Below are 18,990 nucleotides of genomic sequence, written 5' to 3'. Positions count from 1 at the left end.
TCACGCACACCAGAGACGAAAATGCAAACACACGCAAATATCCTTCGCCGGACATCAATAAGCAGGAAAGTATCCATATATTGATGGTAACTTGGCCACTTCACACTCAGTTGTCCGTCGCTCCGCAGTCCCATCTCTTCAACCAACGTCCCGCGAAATGAGTGGACTATAGGTGCCTACAGCTGGAGTGATGCATCTCTGTATTCACAAACGGCTTTGCAAAGGGATGTGACAGGACCACGGACTTATTTGACACCCAAGGCTTTTGCAAGGCGTTGAGCTGGATTACGGTATTTCCAGATATATATTATATATATTCCTTGCACTGGTACCCCCGTATTTTCTCGAATTCCCATCTCTACAACAGCCGAAAACCATCAAGGCAATGCTCACCATCCCCTTCGATAGTAATGAGCCACCACTCATTTGCCGAAGACCAATCACAAACAGTCGCCACTCAGTTGAATACGATTTGAATGCACACAGAGGTAGCTGCCATTACATCTCTTCCAAGACTCAGACAAGTATGTATGGAATGCAAGCCAACCTCGCTCGACCTTGAGAACTCCAGCCCGTCTAACTCCGCAATAGGATTATCCATCGACAATTTTTACAATTGCCGAAGACACCTGACCCCGATCGACGCTTAAAAGCGGAAAGGTCCAGTCCCTGGTGCGAACTCGTACCGTGAGACTCTGCGCGGGCGCTCACGACATACGCCAAGCAACAAGGCCTGCCGCGCCGGGTAGTGCCAGAGTAGCTCCTGGCGTCGGCGGCTACAAGATCGGTATGTCCACCGTCCTAGCCAGCCAAGAAGGACTTCGGTTACGAGGATAACAACAAGCCTCGAACGATCCATGACCCACTGCAGCCCAGTTTGGGTTCGAGTGCCGATCCGAACCAAACATCAGTTTGGATCCAGAACCCGCGCATCTGCTTCAAGAAGAACCACTACGAGCAGTTTAGCCACCTCAGGTCCAGGCAATCATAATCCGTGATTGCCCCCAGTCCGCCGTCTGGGCAACGGCATCGACTTCGCCCGTCGTCCGAGCTGGCCCTTCCCCAAAGCACTCAGAACACCGCCCATGACGAGTTGGGAATCGTCGTCAGGGTTTCCAACGCGTGCGTGGACGGGACGCATGCATGCAGAATGCCATCATCAAGCTTTACATGCTCACCTGCACTCTACCTCTACTTGACAAAATGTTCTCAAAGTCCAGATATGCAATTACCCAGACCATACCCGGAGTCCCTACCCGAAGATCCACCATCTTCCAGAAACAGGGCCTTCCCTTGCAGAATTGCATTCCAACACCGATCCAAAAGGATGAAGACGGCAAATCGACCGGGTTGAAAAGGTCACAAAAGACCAAGATCACAATCCGTAGCCGTGGCGGTGCGCCGTCATCAAAATGGATAAGAATACCCGAAAGAAGAGAATCTTGGAGGTGTTCGCCAAGAGGGAGCTTGGCGCGACCATTGTTTTTGCTGTGTCGCCAATCTCTAGGTAAAGGCGAGACTTTGGAAGGACATCAAAGGCAAGGGCAAAGGGGACGACTGCCTTATCTCCTTCACGGCTTCACCCGACCCGACCCTTTCTCCGCAAAGACCTTGAGCAAAATCACCGAGACGGTCGTCAAGAGAACAAATCCGGCAGAAGACTTCTCCTGCTCAAGCTTCTTCCCACCTTCAAATTTACTCATGTCGTCGCTCAGAGAAGCGAGATGGAGGAACTATTCCGGACCTAGGCAGATCAGGTGGGACTTTGCTATGTGGTGATCCGACAAGGAATCCACAACCAGAGCGCCGTCTACGAGACCGGAATGCCGGTGAATTTTTTTGCCCAGGACACTCAACGCTGGGGAAATGAATGTAGAGATAGCCCCCTGGCATATCACCGACTAGATGGACAGGCCCAGGCAGGAGTGAGCTCCTCATACACGGCCACATTTTCATCGGCTGGGACGGCACAAGCGTGGGCACTTCAGCCGTATGAAGAACCGGAACGTGCAGCGAAAATACAATCCTGAGCCCGTACACCAAGCGGATGGTCAGGAAGCAGGAGCCTGCCGACTGTCATATGACAGTCCTCATGGGTCACGGCCATAACCATCTCCTCATGTCGTCTGGATTGGGGAGCTGCTGTAGGACTCTGCCTCTGAGATCGCCCAGTCGAGCACAGTTACCCTGGCTTCTGTACACAAGTCGTGGAGAAGTGGCTTGTCACCAGTCAGTCAACCCAATTAAGCAACGACCACTTCGACCTGTTCAAGTCCATATTTCGCCAATGTTTGTCCCTTCTCAAACTAGACCACGCGGTCGTATGCACCGGTTCCCGCGAGAAGCAAGACCCCCACGACAAGCTTGGCACCGACCGCAAGCAAGCCATACCGTGAGCAGCCGGGTGTCAAGCTAGAGCACCTCAGTACGTAGAGACGGGCGCGGGAGCTTCTCAGTTGACCCGACTGGGCTGTCGTGACTTGTGAACTGTTGTTTCCGAACGCGGAAGTTCGAATGGGCTTGGGAACGGCCTCCTAATTGTTGAGGGGAGACGGAGTGTCAATCGGGGATATGGATGAAGTGGCCGCGGGAGCCGTCGTCGACATCGAGGCAAGCTGTTGGTGGACGTTCAGTGGGTCCATGTCTGCGACGGCAAGCCGCTATGCCAGGAGTCAGCGCAGGTACTGGAGAGAGACTTGTGAGAAACATGTCAGATGGGAAATCTGGCTTGATGCCGCTGGTACCTTATGCAGTCGCGGTCGGTCCCGGCAGCAGCTGCGTGCGTCTGCCTGCCTGACCTCGCTTGCCGGGGCGCCTGCCCAACTGCCGACCTTCCTCTCCCACCCGCGCAGCCAGCAGCGGCACCTTCCATTCCATGCCTCACACCCACACCCACAGGTACCTTCCAAGCCGCCGCTCCTTCCATCTTACTCCCACATAGGCATATAAGGCCCCGTCCTGTCCCTCCTTCCAACAACCAGCCAACGACCAGTTCGACCCTGGTGACTTGGTGCAGTCAGTAGCACCGCTGCCCACACAGCTCTGCGCATCTCCCGCCATGGGCCCCCAGCCAGATGGGTGCGGGGTCGATTCCCGGCCGGGGGCTTTCGAAAAATGAAAGATCGTGAGGTTCTTCCTACCGTGCCTTCGCATTAATGGGAAAGAACAAAAGTTGACAGCGTGCGTTCCACGAGTGCGAGGATTGAATCGTATGACATGCCAATGCAACTACTGCGCCCAATATTGAATATACCGTCGGTTGTTCAGATGTTGGCATCTCTTTGTTTGTGGAGTCTTCTTACTTTTAACAAGTTGATTCGGTTGGTGTCTGCATATAGGTTTGTCTACAAGTACGCATGCGGATAGTACGGTGGGGAAGGAGGTGAGTAAACTCAATGATAGCGCGCTGGGATGAAGAGATCAGAGTATGTATGAAGCTATTCAGAGGTTACCTTAGTGGTCTGGAAACTGATGGTGAGGATTCAGGTTACGATCACGAAGTTTAGACGCAGGGCCTGATTCATAGACCGGCAATCATTGAGAAGTCAGCATTCGTAAAGCACATATGCACGGTCACGATGGCTGAGTTTTGGAAAACACTTGGCATCAAGGCCAATCTGCATCGTCATCTGCAATGTCATCTGCATATCCTACATTTGGTCAAGATTACACTGCCCAACCTGTCTTGTTTCTCTCATTGTGTTTCTCTTCTTTCCAAACCATTTATCCAATCTGTTCATGTTCTCCCACTCAACCGGATCTCATCCACCTCTCACCACGTTTCCCAATCGGCCGCGTCTTCTGTGGCCTGCCTCGGTGTGCCTGGAGGATTGGAGGAGAACATCTTCGGATCCCAAACAAGCTTCTTGCGCAAGGCAGATGGGGTGAGCGAGCCAAATAGCGCGAAAAAGAACTTGCCAATCCTTCTGCAAGCCGCCGCAACAACAGGAGGCAATCTGCCCATGACGATAAGTGACCACTCTTGCTCCCTGACGCAATGAACCCGGCCACGGGAAACAGACTTGACATAATCCCAGAAGGACCACATCGTCCTGACCACCACCATCCACGGAGCCGGCTTCGGAATCTCTCTCGGCCCCCGTCCCTCAAACCAGGGATGTCTCACCACCTCCTCGATGCTCACCCTCTCCTCCGGTTTCCACCTCCAACATCCCTCCAGGAGTGACCAGAACAACTCAATCTCCTCCTTCTCCATCGTCACTTCCATCCCCTCCTTAGAGACATTCGGCACTTCCATGTCCTCAAGGAAAGGCAGTCTCTCCTTGACCTTTGCGTCTGACTGCATTTCCTCCTTCAGCATCTTCTTCGCAGCCTCCGGGTACACCTCCAATCGCCTCATTCGCATCATGCGTGCCTTGAGCCAGTTCCGCGTTCCGGACGTAGCAAGCCTACGTTCTGCCCGACCCTCGTACACGGCTTTAGGATCGACGACAGGATCAAGCTGGATTGCGGGTGTGTCGCCCCACACTTCGTCCAGCGGCGTTTCGATGTCCTCAATCTCACGATACTTGGAGCGGTAGGGCTCCGGAAGTGGCGAGAGACATTCCTCCCACTGGGCCACGACCGAGGAAAGGTCGGCCTGGTCAACTTGGAAGGGGTTGCGCGCGACACGGAGGTGGGCGAGGGTACAAGCTAGAGACCAGATGTCGGCGGCCGGACCGAGAAGGGGCCGCCGGGAGTTGTTGTCAAAGGTTCGGAAGATGTCTTCGGGAGCAGCGAAGGAGATGGGGATTCCCGTCGTTCCTTGCTTGGGTGGTTGCGAGAAGGGAAAGGAGACGCCGAGGTCGATGAGTACCGGGTGGCGGGTGTGAAGACCCCACGCAATTGGGACCGTGGCGGGGGCAACCATGTACTCGGGTATGTTGGCAGGTCGCTCGGTAGAGGGAAGTTCGTCAAGAAATTTGCCGTCAGAGATGCGAATGACACGAGCTTTATACGGCTCGGACAGGACTTCCTCAAGCTGAGACTCGGGCATCTCGTCGGCTCCGGGCAGTAGGCGAAGGAGGACGTTAGAGGGCCGAAAGTCGCCGTGACAAAGGCCGCGCAAGTGCAGGAAGCGTAGAGATTCGACCAGCTCAAAGGCCATGTCTTTGATCAGGGCCGGATGGAAGCCGTAGTAGTCGGGAATGGTCCCGAGCGTACAGCCATGCCAAGGAAATACGAGGGCTAGATGGCGGCCGTTGGGGCCGGTCAGCCAAAAATGTTCAAGCGGGAGGCAGATGCCAAAGTCGTCGAGGGTAGATCGGGCGACGTCACGGAAATAGTCGAGGATTTTGAGATCGGGACAGTTGGGTGTGGACTTCTTGGCGGCAATGAGTTTGACAACGCGCCACTTGGTGATGGTGCTAGGCTTGTAGTGGGTGTCTTGACACAGCCAGACGGTGCCGTACCCGCCGGCGCCGAGCTTGTTGACGACACGGAAGCGGCCGTTGGACCTAGGACCGAGTCGGTCTCCGAGAAGGATGGGGTGGAATCCGCCTTTTTGGTAACATCTGGGATTCTCAGTATCCGAGTCATCGATGGGATCTTCGAGCTCGTAAGGAAAACGTTCGTTGTCAGGGTAGAACATCTCGACGGAAGGTATGTGCTTGTGTGTCGTATGCTTCGCTCGTGGATGTCGTTAGGATGTGGTTCTGGTGTCGCGGTGGCAGATGGCCGAGCTGGAGGTTAGCGACGATTGAGAATGGAAGAAGAAATGAGTAATTGGACCTACTTCGGCAAGAAGTGAGAACGCTCGCCCTTTTAACCGCCGAGGAATGGGCAGTTCAGGTCGCAAATGACGTGTCGCTCGCGGTGGATGATTGAAGGATGTTCAGAGGTCATGGCCCATGTTCAGGGGAGAGTTAGGGCGCTCGGGTTTAGAATTGGGAGTGGAAGCTGTTAGCGTAGTGTGGGCCAATACTGAAGTGAATGGAAAGTGAATGGAAGGTGTGGTGAAGGGAAGATGGAAAAAAGTGGAAGGCGCTGGTGTTTATCAACACAGGTTCCGCACCGCACCTTCTTTGTCCCTGTTGCGCATCTCAAGGAACACTGCAAACGAAACGACAGCAATCGCAACCCTTGTGGAGCACGAACCACACAGGTTCGCTATATGAATCGACATCACATGCGAATTGACAGAATGGAAAGCAGCCAAAACTGTCGAGTGCTGGTGGAAGGGCGGTTGGGCCGCAGTATACAATCACTTGCCTGAGGTGGTGAAGTGGTCGAGTGGTAGGCCTGATCATCTTCATCCAACCACGAACCTTAGATATATCTTCTCCCTTCACATTGGCCTTTTCTACCGTCCTCTTCACTTGTCCCTGAAACCTCTCTGTGGTCGCTTGCGAACTTTCAGATGGGTACATGCAGAGCTGCCCTGGCCATGATTACAACAGCATGTCCAGCCCAAGGTTTGGCCATCGACCTACGACGACCCTTCACGTATGCTTCGTAACTGCTCACACTTCAAACATCATCTAAGGTTCCCACGGTGGAATTGTTTTATCTTGTGGAAGATCGCTAATAAAATGGACGACTTTCCATGCACTCCTGACCTTTTCTCTCCATCATCATCATCATCATCATCATCACCCGGGAAAATCACATTATCCAAAAGCAGTCATACCGTCTACGACACACATCGCCATGTCTACCTCCATATTCAGACCGCCATCCCCGGGTATGACCACAAGATCCACCAACTCCCCACCAATTCAGTCACCCTGCACAGTCTTCTGGAAAAGAAGCTGCTCAGGATTAACAGGAAGAGGAGAAAACAGCTCACGATGGACGATCTAGAGTGGAAGGCCCGTATGATCAATAGTATCTACCCCAAGAGGCAGATCAAGATCACATGGGTTGTAGACCCAACTAAGTCGGAGGACGACTGCTACGATAATGTAGGTGTCCCCGTCAGAATCACGAGGAGATATGCCGAGCGGAAGCGGACCGACTTGGCTTGACCTTTGTGGTCATCCGCCAGCTCGCGCATGAGACGCGAAATGTCTACAAAGACGGAAAACCCGTCGCAGTTTACGATTAGACAACCGGGACGTGGGGAAACGCACAAGAAGAAGCGGACTCCCATTTTACCGTCTGGATGGGATACAACAGGTACCAGCTTGTGCTGCAGGGCCACATTTATGTGGTCTGGGAAGAAAAAGAGTTTGGGTACCTGAAGAAAATGGAAACCCCAGCCGAGCAACGTAAGCACGTCGACGAAAGCCTCGGAGAAAAGTATGTTTCGGAGGAGTACTGGTCCTTGACGAAGGATGAGTTGCGACTCAAGGAGCAAGGGACTGATGCCGCTGCCGCGCCCTCCTCATGAGGTATCCCGTCCTCGAACGGTCTAACCAAGCTGCCCCCATTCCGTTATTCCGTCACTTGGAGCAGACTTCTTTCAAGCTTCTCTGCCACCATCAACATCATGTCGGCATCTGTGTCGGTATACCCGACTGTCAACATCATGGTCGGCATCTGTGTCAGTATACCCGACTGTCAACATCATGGTCGGCATCTGTGTCAGTATACCCGACTGTCAACATCATTCGGTAACCACTTTCAGCATCTTTCTCGGCATTTTTTTTTCGTTATTCTTCTTCAGCTTTCTCTTTTCTGCATCGTCTCCGGCTTGAATTTCGGCACCCTACCTCATCAAGGCAGCGAAAACTTCCCTTTTCGTTTCGTCTCCTCGACCTATTTTGCCTCGTTTCACCCTTTCACTCTTCCCTTCTTCACATCCACATTTAGCTTTTACCTTGCATCTACCCTTGTCATCTCTTCCTCAATCGCAGGTCTCCGCGTCAACAGTTTGTTCTCCATTTTTCGACACAAGACCAGCCATCTATCATCAGCAACAGTCGGCGTTCCCACATCCCAAGCGGACAGGAGCGCTCAACAAGCGACCAACCGACCAAGTTTTCATATCGGAGGGCAGCATTTGCGGATAGAAGTCTACGGCAAAGCCAACAAGTGCTAGCCCATCAAGCAAGTGCGATAAGCGATTTCCTGTGTTTCCTTTGCTATCTCATAACGATCATCAAGCGAGACACCAGTTTGGCAGCTTTCTTTTGGTCTTTTAGACGTTGTTATAGCAATTATTCAGCGCGGAGTTTGGGTGTCTTTGTTTCTCTGTTTGTCGATATTATGAAGTGACCTAGTGTTTTTGCATTCTTTGTTGTCGCCACATCAACCCAACCAATTTGAACTCCATGCGAGAGACAAACTGTGACATTTCATTGCCAGTGCAAGCTGTCACCTGTTTGAGAAGTCCATGATCCTCTGTTTTGCTTATATATATTATTCTCCATCAATGAATTTCCACATACGGATCATTTTAAGGAACTTAGTTTGTCATCCGTTTGAGCAAGACGCTTGATGAGGGCCCTGCCGCGTGTTTTGGAGATGGGGGCAAGCACAAGCTCAGAAGTACGTTTACATCTAGTGCCAAAGTTCCTAACAACCAAATCTCTCTGCATCATCTCTCTCTGATCATTATATAACACCGTGCCCCTACCCATCGTTCTGTCCCTTTGCTTTGTGTCCTGTGACGATATGGATCCCGCAACTCTGACATATTATTAGATTAGATAAGGAAGGCGGTAGAGGCTCGCAGAATCTGGGCTCATCCCATAAGGATGCACTCTAGAGCCCAGCTCTCAATCTCTCCCTCTTTTCTTCTTTAGCTTTAGTCATTTATTCATTTGTACCCAACTACGCGATACGGAACTACGTGAGCTGGTGCATCGTAACACTTAACTAAAGCTCATCCACATCCGTCTGGGAAGGCATTACAATATCCCAACTTGAACCAGGAACCCAACAAGTCGCCTCGTCGACTTCTGAACCCCGAACTTTGTCGCCTCGCCGACATCACGAACTTGAACCCGATTACCCTACCCATCACGACGAGAGCCAACCATTATGGCTGATCCCAACCAGGGCGCGCCTCTGTGCCGTCCTCTCGTCCCCGACAACAACCAACAACACAACCCCGAACACCCCCATACCGCTGATCACGCTGATAATGATCACAACAACACCGATACCTCCTTGGAGAAACAAGACGATGTTGAAGGAGATCCCAACTGGGAAGACGAGGATGATGACGCCTCTTTCCGCACTGGAGCCAACGACGAGTCGTTTGAGGAGTCGGTTGTGGACACGTCCACCCCCTCCAAGAAGCGCCATACCCTCAACAAACAACCTCCTCAAGGAGAGTCACTCCTCTTCGACACGTCGAAGGAGACCCCTTCAGTGTTCGCCAAACGTGTCAAGCGCGGCATAAAGTTTATCCCCAAGGTCAGCTCGCCCTTGAATCCCAGCGCGAACAACCCTGCTGACCCTAGTCCCAACACGGTCCGCAGATACGTGCCCCCTCATAAGTGGCATACCACTAACGAGGTTGCCCATCGCCGCATTCGTCTGAGCCATGGCGGTCTCGATCGTATCTCTGATGTTCGCCGCGACAGCAGCACCACTCAGAACTTCCAGGTGCGCCGCATCTCTATCAGCGCCCGGGAGCTGAACGACAAGATGGTTAATTTGGCAGCCAAGTCCCCACCCCCCTCAGTTGCCCACCTGATGGGTGAGAACCAGCAACCCCGACAGGACTTGGCTGGCAACCTTGCCCTTTACATGGACAACCTTCACCCGTTGGTGGAGGTGCGCCACTACGCGTTGAAGGCAAACGAGATCATTGCGGACGGCACCAACCGTGCCGACCTTATCAGCGGTGACAACAAAGATAACAAAGGCAACCGCGTTATCAACTTTCACCCCATCGGGTCAGTCGTCATTGGCTATCAAAGACTGGAATGGTCCCCTAACCTTCCAGGAGTTTCTGACCCTGCTGGACGAAGACCCTGAGGCCATGTGGGGAGAGATCACCACCATAACCTACGCGTTGGAAGCCTTTGTCGGTATCGTTAAGGATGTGGCGCACGCGCTTCGCCATACCTGCGAGACTATGGTCAAAATGGACGAGTGGGTTATGTATTTCGCCCAGAAGGCCAAAGATTACCAGGTCAACGTGGACAATCGCTCGGGTGCTGGTGACGACGAGTTGGAACTGACCAATCAACTGATCAATCTGAAGCAAAAGTTGACGACAGCCGACGCGGACAGAGACGATTTGAGCAAGAAAGTGCAAGATCTTCAAGCCAAAAACAACGACCACCGTCGCGAGTACACTGAGCAAAGCAAAAAGACCGACAAAGCCATCGACATGATCACCAAGGCGACCGAGACAGCAATATTGGCTGTGGAAGCTCGTACCCGCAACCAGATAGAGGATGTCAAGAAGGACCACATCGAGGACCTTAAGGTCATTCAGGAACAACACGTTCTCAAGGTCTCCCATTTGCAGGCCCAGATTGACAGCCTTAGACGCCTGTTGGATGTCGCCAACATGGGAGAAAAGGAGCTGGATACTACCGAGCCCACTAAGCATTCCAAAACCGCTAAGTCCAAGCAGGAGGAAAAAGTCACGTTTCACGAGTTTATCGAGCGCTCCCCTAGCATCATCCCTTTGACTAACGTTACTCACCACAAGAACGGCAAGACCCCCGACCGCCGCTCGTCAAAGACTCCCAGCGAGGACCATCGCCGACCCCCGTCGAAACCTGCCTCTTATCACTTCGGTGCTGGTAGTGGCGACCCAGATGGCGATGATGACGATGAAGACCCAACCGATGATGACGACGACCGCGACCCCCCTCGTGACCCGCATCGCATCCCTCGTGATGACGATCGTAGCCGTCGCGACAAGAGCAGCACCCCCTTCAGCGCTGTCTCTTTCAAAGGCAGTCGTCGTCGTGTCAAGACAGCTAAGGTGGATGTCCCTACTTTCTCTAGCAGCAATGATGACAAGCTCGAATTCGATATGTGGTACTTTCAGATGACCAACCGTCTTCGCACAAATGCTGATCACTTCGCTGATGACGAAGCTGCCTTTGGAGAAGTTGTCTCCAGGCTCTCTGGACAAGCGTCAAGAAATATCTACCCCTTCATTCGTCCTGATGCTGGCAAGTCACGCATTGACACTGTCGAGGATCTGATGAACCATCTGTGGCTGAGCTACCACGACTTCAACGCTGACGAAAAGGCCCGCGGAGAGTACGAGAACTTGGTAATGCGTCACTCTGATCGCTTCCGCGACTTCAAGGTGGCCTTCACTCGCTTGGCTGGCCATTGTGGTATTCCCGATTCTCAGTAGAAGTCTGAACTCCGCCGCAAGATCACTACCCGGCTTCGCAACTGCGCTGAAGCCAGCTACCGCACTAACTGCACTTATGACGCCTGTATCAAACTTCTTCAAGGCCTTGATGAAAGCTTTCATACGGATCAACCTGATGACAAGGGCAAGAAGGCATTCGCTGGCAAGGCCCTCGGTGATTTCAAGAGGCCATCCAAGGACGCCACTTTTGGTCCCTCTCGCAACCGCTTGCCGGGATCCTCGTTTCTTTACAAGAAACCCTCTGAGGAGGAGACCCGCAAGCTACAACAGGAGGGAAAGTGCTTCATTTGCCGCGAACCTGGTTACCTGTCCTCGCCGCGAGAAACTCTTCAAAGCGCACGATGCCAAGATCCATGCCATGCGCGCCCAGCTCCCTGACGAAGAGATAGAGCTTAGCGACGACGACGACGGTGGCCACGAGACCGAGACTGTCGTTGAGAAAGATACAGATTCGGAAAACTGAAACGCCCGGAGAAACCAATCTCCCGTCTGGGTGAGGTGTCAATATGCATGTTGACAGGAAAAAAAGGATGATACAGACAAGTTTGATCTTCGAGACTATTTGGGAAAGAGCCCTACCTTTACCGTTAAATGTAGCGTAGCTCACAATGGATTGTCTATCACCACCTTCGACGCACTTATCGACATGGGAGCAGATGCTTACATTCTCATAAGTCAAAAATTCGCTGACAAACTAACCAAGCACTTAAAACTTGATAGTAAGACCGACTTTCCGCCAGGATACGTATGACCTTACAAAAACATTGAGCCCGACATTATTTCCCAGGCCATGATGGCTGCCCTTCGGGTACAAGGCTACAAGTTCCCCGATCAATGGATGGTAGTTCTACCGACAATGACAAAAGACATGATCTTGGAAAAGATGTGGCTGGGAGAGAACAAAGTCTTACCCAACTGTAGCAACAATCAGCTAATCTTTCCAGAGGGTCTCTTGAAAGCACCACTGGACAAGGACATCGAGGTCAGTAAATGACCCAAACTACCTCAACACCCCTCTTTCCAGGAAGATGTAAGGCACAGGGAGCGTCTTATGGCTATGAAAGACAAAAGACGGGTGGACAGCGCCTTGTCCTAGGTCCGTACCCCCCGGGAAGAGCAAGAAGCGGAGGCAGAGGCCAGGGAATTGGATGTCGCTATTATGGAACTGCAGGCCAAAACGGAGGATGCAAGAAAAAAGAATGAAGAAGAAAAGAAAAGGAGGAATTCACGGCTAACGCCAAGGCAGTGAAGGAGACAATCGATAAGTTGGAGAAACAAAGAAAGCAGGAACCCCCACCGGCTACAAAGGAGGAGATCCACGGAAGGAAGTGTACTGAGACCCCCAAAGGAGTCCCAGATGCCAGTTGGAAACCAAAAGGTATCTACACGGCCAAACACCGCGACCGAGGAGACCCTCTGGCGTTGACAGACATCAACAAAATGGAATAGGAACTCCTTGATGGAATCAAGTATGAGCATACCTCGACAGCGGAGCTCATGGAGATGGAATTCGCACGAAACTCGTACAGGCAAAGCAAAGATCTCTACCCATATCGCGATGCCCAGGGTCCGTACCGCATAGAGCGCGCATTCGGTTGGACCAAACAACGCCCACGGGATTATGACTTGGTGGGAGCAGTGGCCATGAATTTCTACGCCAAGCGAGGAGAGACCATTGAGGAAACCAGTCTCTGTGAGATCAACGGCATCATCGAGGCGATGCAAACGGGAGCCGATCTGCTACCAGAAGATGAAGAGGGACACCGGCAACTGGTGATGGAGAAGTTGCCGAAGAAACAATGGGATCGCATCAACGTTTTCAGCAAGAAAGACTCAGATACCCTCCCAGAGCTTAAAGAAAAGATCAACCACAAGATTGAGCTTGAGGAAGGAAAAAGTCCCCAGGATCTCGGATACAACTCGTTATACAAGATGACTCTGGAGGAGCTAGAGGAATGTCGTCAATACATTACTGAAAACCTTCAAAAGGGTTTCATTAAAGCAAGCTCAGCCCCGTGGGTAGCCCCTATTCTGTTTGTTCCCAAAGGCAATGGAGGTCTGCGTTTCTGCGTGGATTACCATAAACTCAACGCATTGTCGAAGAAGGACCGATACCCCCTTCCACTCATCGATGAGACACTGGCCTGCATTAGCCAAGCCAAGGTCTTCACGAAGGTAGATATTCGACAAGCGTTCCACCGTATCCGAATGCATCCGGATCACGAAGACTTAACAACGTTCCGTACGAGGTACGGAGCTTACAAATACAAGGTGTTACCATTCGGCCTGACGGGAGGACCGTCGTCCTTCCAAAGGTTCATCAATGAAGTCTTGATGGGCTACCTCGATAACTTCTGCAGCGCCTACATCGACGATATCTTGATCTATTCCAATGACCAGGAGGATCATGATAAACACGTCGACATGGTGCTACGACGCCTCGAAGAAGCTGGGCTGCAAGCCGATATCAAGAAGTGCGCGTTCAGTGTAACCAAGACCAAGTTCTTGGGCTTCATCATTGGCACCGATGGTATCTCCGTGGATCCGGAGAAGGTGGCAGCGGTGAAGGAATGGAAGGTGCCCAACACGGTGAAAAGTGTGCAAGAATTCCTGGGTTTCTGCAATTTCTACCGGAAGTTCATCAAGGATTTCAGCAGAATAGCTAAGCCTCTGACAAACTTGACAAAGAAAGATTTGGCCTTCAAGTGGAATGACCGTTGCGAAGAAGCCTTTGATACACTGAAGAGAATCTTCTCAGCGGGCCGGTACTTTGTTATTTCGACTACGAAAGGGAGACACGAATCGAGACAGACGCCAGTGGTGGATTGATGAGCCAACTTCAAGAGGACGGCGAATGGCACCCGGTGGCGTTCTACTCAGAAACTATGAACTCGGCCGAGTTCAACTACCCTGTTCATGATAAAGAGCTGATGGCCGTGATGAAGGGTATCGAGCAATGGCAACCAGAACTCAAGGGAACCAAACCATTCACAATTTTCACGGATCACCAAGCACTTGAATATTTCAACACAAAGAGGGTTCTCAACGGCAGACAGGTGCGATGGTCGGAAACCCTGTCAGAATACCAATTTCGAATGACTTACCGACCAGGCAAGGACAATGTGGCGGCAGATGCGTTGTCTCGCAAGCTGGAAGACCTGAAGACGGTCAAGAACAAGAAGGAGGATCAGTTTACCCTGCGAATGCTTAAACCCGCCGATGACGGATTCTTCACCTTCGCTGGCGATAAACCCACAGAGCCAGAGGAGCGAGAACCCCCGCCTAATTCGGAGGGGGGAAATGAAGCGGTTGGAATTGAAATCGCTGAGCTGGAGGTCAGCCATGATCTGACCGAAGAGCTCATCCAGGCCAACCGCTCTGCAGAATCACTTTCAATCTACAGATTTTTTTTTCGTTGTTGTTGTTGTTGTTTTTAACGTCTACTTCCGCCTCCCGTGGGGCATGAGACGTGCCACATCGGTGAATCTAGCATACAAAAATAGGAGCAGTGCCCTAACTGTCCACCAAACTCTTTAATCCGAGGGCAAGCCGAGGCCTATTGCCAGTGTAAATCATGTGTTACCCATAGCGTAAACGCGACCCAACACTTATAATCGAGTCGCCCAGTGAGCGAGCCGCCAGTATATGACGGGACCTGTAGAACAAAGGAAAAGACAAAAGAAATGACAAAATCACTCCTCTCCGCTCTCGCTCTCACTCTTCTCCTCCCGCAAGGCCTCCTCCCTTCTCCTTGCACGGTGAACTAGCCTGTCCAAGTCCACCGTAACCCTCTCAATGTCGTGGCCATGGCCAACCTTCACCCCTCTACTCCGTAAAAACCCCGTAAGGTTGTCAGCGGCGCCACCGCTGCCAGTGTGCTGTTGCCAGAGGGTCTGGCGCCAGGCCTTTCTCGTGCAAGTCCACGAAAAGAAGTGTGAGGTCTGGATCCTAGCGATGAAGCGCTGCCAGCATGACGGTGAGCATACACCTGGAAGGAGTAAGAGCGTGTCAGCGGGGTAAACTGACTGTAAAGGTACCTATATAGGCAGCGACGGCCGTTACTGCCTCCAAAGGGCGTGTTACGCGGCTGCTACGTTGATATTCGGCTCGCAGCTTTACGAAGCCGCCACAATTCTAAACGGCAAGCCAGCGTATTTGCTGCTCAGAGATCCACACTTTTGCCCTACGGCCGCTTGCAATCTTATTTCGGTTTCGCAACTTCGAAGACAAGTCTTGAGTTACCATGTTGCTGCTGAAGATGGTCGCCTGACTGCCTTTTCTGGTACCCAGGCTCGCTTTACCGGTTCAGAGGTTGGGGGCCTCTACTTCCTGGATCAGCCCCGTCATCCTACAGCCAATGTCGCCTTGCAGCATACCACATCTCCAACAAACACATGCAACTATGGCACCGTCGTTTGGGCCATCTAGGGGAGAGGAACTTGCGGTTGCTTCAAAGATGTCAACAGGCATCAACCCCATCAAAACACCCTGCTTTTGTGAAGCTTGTGCAGCTGGCCGGTTGAAGCAAGTTCCTAATTCCGGCTCTATTCGCCGTGGCACATACCCCCTAGAGTGGGTTCACCTAGATATTGCCGGGCCCCTTACGGCTTCGCCACATCGCGCCAGGCGCGCGTTTGCAATGTCCAGTCTGAGCTGGCATACGTCCACTGCGCTGTCAGCTATCATCAGCTCAAAGGTGAGAGATCAGAGGTGAAGAGAGGTAGTAGAGGTGTCACACGGACATATGCCACACTCCTGGTGGCATACGGGCATACGCTACATTCCTGGTGACATACAGGCATATGCCACACTGTCAAACGGGCATATGCCACACTGTCAAACGGGCATATGCCACACTGTCAAACGGGCACATGCCACACTGTCAAACGGGCATATGCCACACTCCTGGTGTCATACGAGAAAGACCTACATGTATGCAGATCGCTAGATGCCTTGGAGCTTCAGGTGACAAGGACCCGTACATACTAGATAGGTACCGTTTCCCTTTGGCATAAGAAGGCCTTGAAGCCCAGCCTTCCTCTAGAGGTTGAAAGGACCAACAAGGCCTTCGAGACCAAAGTAGTTTATCAGCTGAATTGAACTACTGTTCCAAGCCCAGAATACTGCCCTTGTCACAAGAGGTGCGTACAGAACCATGTTGATTATAGCAAAGATACCTCTACCTATGGTCCGTCAGACTTCAACAACCCGACACCTTCGTATGATGCCATGCTTGATACCACCAAGGGTTCGGTAAACATGGGAGCATTGAGATTTGAGCCGACGCACGCTACAAACCTCTGGCTCTGGGGGACCGCCATAACGAAGGTACCCGAACATTTAGGGTGATCACTCAAAGCACCTGGCCAGGACAGTGACTTGGTTTATGAATAATGGAAGGCAAGAAGCGAAGTAGCCAAGGTGAAGATGACGGTCAATTGAATCCTATGCTTTCTACCCGCCAACACATTACGGCCCTTCCGGGCCTTATCCTTTCCTCCTCTTCTGTCTACTGGGGCCTTTCGAAGGACCGTCTGCACAATGTTGCGATGTCCAACATCTCGGTCACGTATTCCACTTCGACGACCTACAACAACCACGTGCTGATCAGCGGCCTTTGGCCCGATACGACCTACTTCTATCACCCGTCGCCGCTCATGAAGAGCACCTCGACCGACATCTTCAACTTTACAACGAGCCGCAGGGCTGGTGACAACACCCCCTTCTCGGCCGCCGTCGTCATTGACCTCGGTACCATGGGTAGTTTGGGCCTGACCACATCCGCGGGCGCTCCCGTGACGAGTACCAATATTCTTCGGCCAGGAGAGAAGAACACTATCGACTCGTTGGAAAGCAGCCTCGCTGACTTCGACTTCCTCTGGCATGCGGGCAACATTGCGTACGCCGACTACTGGCTCAAGGAAGAGATCCAGGGATTCCTGCCCAACACAACGATTCAGGGAGGGGCCGCCGTGTATGAGTCGATTCTGAACGAGTTCTACGACGAAATGATGGCCATCACCGCCAGCAAGTCGTACATGGTGGGCCCCGGCAATCACGAGGCGAACTGTGACAATGCTGGCACCACGGACAAGGCGCACAACATCACGTACGATAGCAGTATCTGTATGCAGGGCCAGACCAACTTCACCGGCTTCAAGAACCACTTCCGCATGCCTAGCGACGTCTCCAGCGGCACCGGCAACTTCTGGTACAGCTTCGACCATGGCATGGTGCACTTCATCGAGCTCGATACCGAGACCGACCTGGGCCATGGCTTCATCGGCCCCGACCAAACCGGCGTATTCAAGGGTTTCACCGATGTGGATCCGGTCAATGCGACCATGAACGCGCAGATTACCTGGCTGGAAGCCGATCTGGCGGCCGTTGACCGCTCCAAGACTCCCTGGGTTGTTGTGGCCGGCTACCGGGCTGTGACGAACCGTTACAAGTACAGGAGTATATCGCTGGGATGTAGGACAACGGTAGTAGTAGCCAAAAGGTACTGGTTGATTGTGAAAACTATTGCTTGCTGAAGAACCATAATAACGAAGGCCGGGAGGCCTTCTTATATACTGGTCTTCAGCCCCCTCCCGTAGTCCCGTAAACTCGGGACCCTGGGTCCTATCTGATTGTTCAATTCTATCTAAATACATGAGGCTCAACGATTGGATCGCAACACGAGCCTTGTACCTCAGCAACACCGATGATACCTGCCCCACGTGCAAGGACGTCTTCGAGCCGTTGCTGATCAAGTACAATGTCGACCTGGTGCTGTCGGGCCATTCGCACGTCTACGGGCGCCTGGCACCACTGGCCGAGGGCAAAGAGGATTCCAACGGCCTGGAGAATCCCACTTCTCCCTGGTACATCACCAACGGCGCAGCTGGCCACTACGACGGCCTCGACCCCCTGCAGAGCCCCCGCCAGCCTTACAGCCGCTTCGGCCTTGACACGACCAACGCCACCTACAGTTGGAACCGCCTGATCTTCTACAACTGCACCCACCTGACCCACGATTTTGTCGCCAGCAACAACAACACCGTCCTCGACTCCGCCACTCTGTTCAAGGCCCGTACTTGCAGCGAGCGTAGCGAGCACCACTGAACTCGTCATTCCCGTCACTGCTAGTAGCAGCGAGAAGACCTCAACCACACTGGCTGGTTGCTGCCTTGAACGATCTGTGAAGCACCAGATGTGGCGCTCTGTAGTTGTAGGTGCGATAGGAGCAGGAATCGCACGCAAGCGAGTTTTAATTATTGGTACAAGTGTCTTGAAAACGGGGATACGTGTAATATAGGTCTATAGGAGTGTCTCTCACGTTTATACACTTTTAGTTTGCCTTTCGCGGTCAACTTCCGTGATGTTTGTGACCACGATTCTGTCCTCAGTCAACTCCTAACACCTTCAAATTGGCGGGATCCATCAATTCTTAAAACGAGCGGAAGCTGGCGCGTGCAGTGGTCTTCTCGCCACGGTAAGCATGGTCGTGGGAGACGAGTCGCCAGGTCTTAGCGCGACCAGCTTCAAGCGGTTGACTAGCTCCGCTATTAGCAGGCGGGGGAGGCGTTCAAGGAAACCCGAGGACGGAGACGGTAAAAACTCACAAGGAACGCTCATGGTCGTGCTCATCGTCGCATTTGGTTGCTTGTATTCACAGCCCAGACAAAACGAGTTCAGCGAGACGGTTCCGGGTGGAGGAGCAATACCGTCGTTTGTGACGGGCAATCATGGAAAACCTGAGTCCGTCG

At 52.4% G+C, this 18,990-nt stretch overlaps 5 protein-coding genes across 5 annotated transcripts; 4 read left to right on the top strand and 1 right to left on the bottom strand.

The window, feature by feature from the left end:
* Window positions 1-3,772: 3,772 nt before the first annotated feature.
* On the bottom strand, window positions 3,773-5,590 carry SMAC4_09597 (uncharacterized protein; the record flags this gene model as incomplete). Its single annotated transcript, XM_003343859.1, has 1 exon — window positions 3,773-5,590. One exon carries the CDS (start codon window positions 5,588-5,590, stop codon window positions 3,773-3,775), a length of 1,818 nt encoding a protein of 605 aa, XP_003343907.1.
* A 940-nt stretch (window positions 5,591-6,530) lies between these two features.
* SMAC4_09596 (uncharacterized protein) lies at window positions 6,531-7,330 on the top strand (the record flags this gene model as incomplete). The annotated part of the gene is made up of 2 exons (XM_003343858.1): window positions 6,531-6,902; window positions 7,046-7,330. The coding sequence occupies 2 exons, from the start codon at window positions 6,531-6,533 to the stop codon at window positions 7,328-7,330; spliced, it is 657 nt and encodes a 218-aa protein (XP_003343906.1).
* A 1,595-nt stretch (window positions 7,331-8,925) lies between these two features.
* SMAC4_09595 (uncharacterized protein) lies at window positions 8,926-11,617 on the top strand (the record flags this gene model as incomplete). Its single annotated transcript, XM_003343857.1, has 3 exons — window positions 8,926-9,765; window positions 9,839-11,131; window positions 11,219-11,617. The coding sequence occupies 3 exons, from the start codon at window positions 8,926-8,928 to the stop codon at window positions 11,615-11,617; spliced, it is 2,532 nt and encodes an 843-aa protein (XP_003343905.1).
* Window positions 11,618-12,797: 1,180 nt separating this feature from the next.
* Window positions 12,798-14,676, top strand: SMAC4_09594 (uncharacterized protein; the record flags this gene model as incomplete). The annotated part of the gene is made up of 2 exons (XM_066090981.1): window positions 12,798-13,955; window positions 14,051-14,676. Exons 1-2 carry the CDS (start codon window positions 12,884-12,886, stop codon window positions 14,674-14,676), a joined length of 1,698 nt encoding a protein of 565 aa, XP_065946972.1. The 5' UTR covers window positions 12,798-12,883.
* Window positions 14,677-16,632: 1,956 nt separating this feature from the next.
* SMAC4_07011 (uncharacterized protein) lies at window positions 16,633-18,346 on the top strand (the record flags this gene model as incomplete). Its single annotated transcript, XM_003349611.1, has 2 exons — window positions 16,633-17,690; window positions 17,938-18,346. The coding sequence occupies 2 exons, from the start codon at window positions 16,633-16,635 to the stop codon at window positions 18,344-18,346; spliced, it is 1,467 nt and encodes a 488-aa protein (XP_003349659.1).
* Between the last annotated feature and the right edge of the window lie 644 nt (window positions 18,347-18,990).

This window comes from Sordaria macrospora, chromosome 4 (assembly GCF_033870435.1).
Source record: "Sordaria macrospora chromosome 4, complete sequence".
In the NCBI taxonomy this organism is placed as follows: Eukaryota; Fungi; Ascomycota; class Sordariomycetes; order Sordariales; family Sordariaceae; genus Sordaria; species Sordaria macrospora.
The sequence above is the reverse complement of the archived record's forward strand: the minus strand, read 5'-3'. Positions and strand labels throughout refer to the sequence as shown.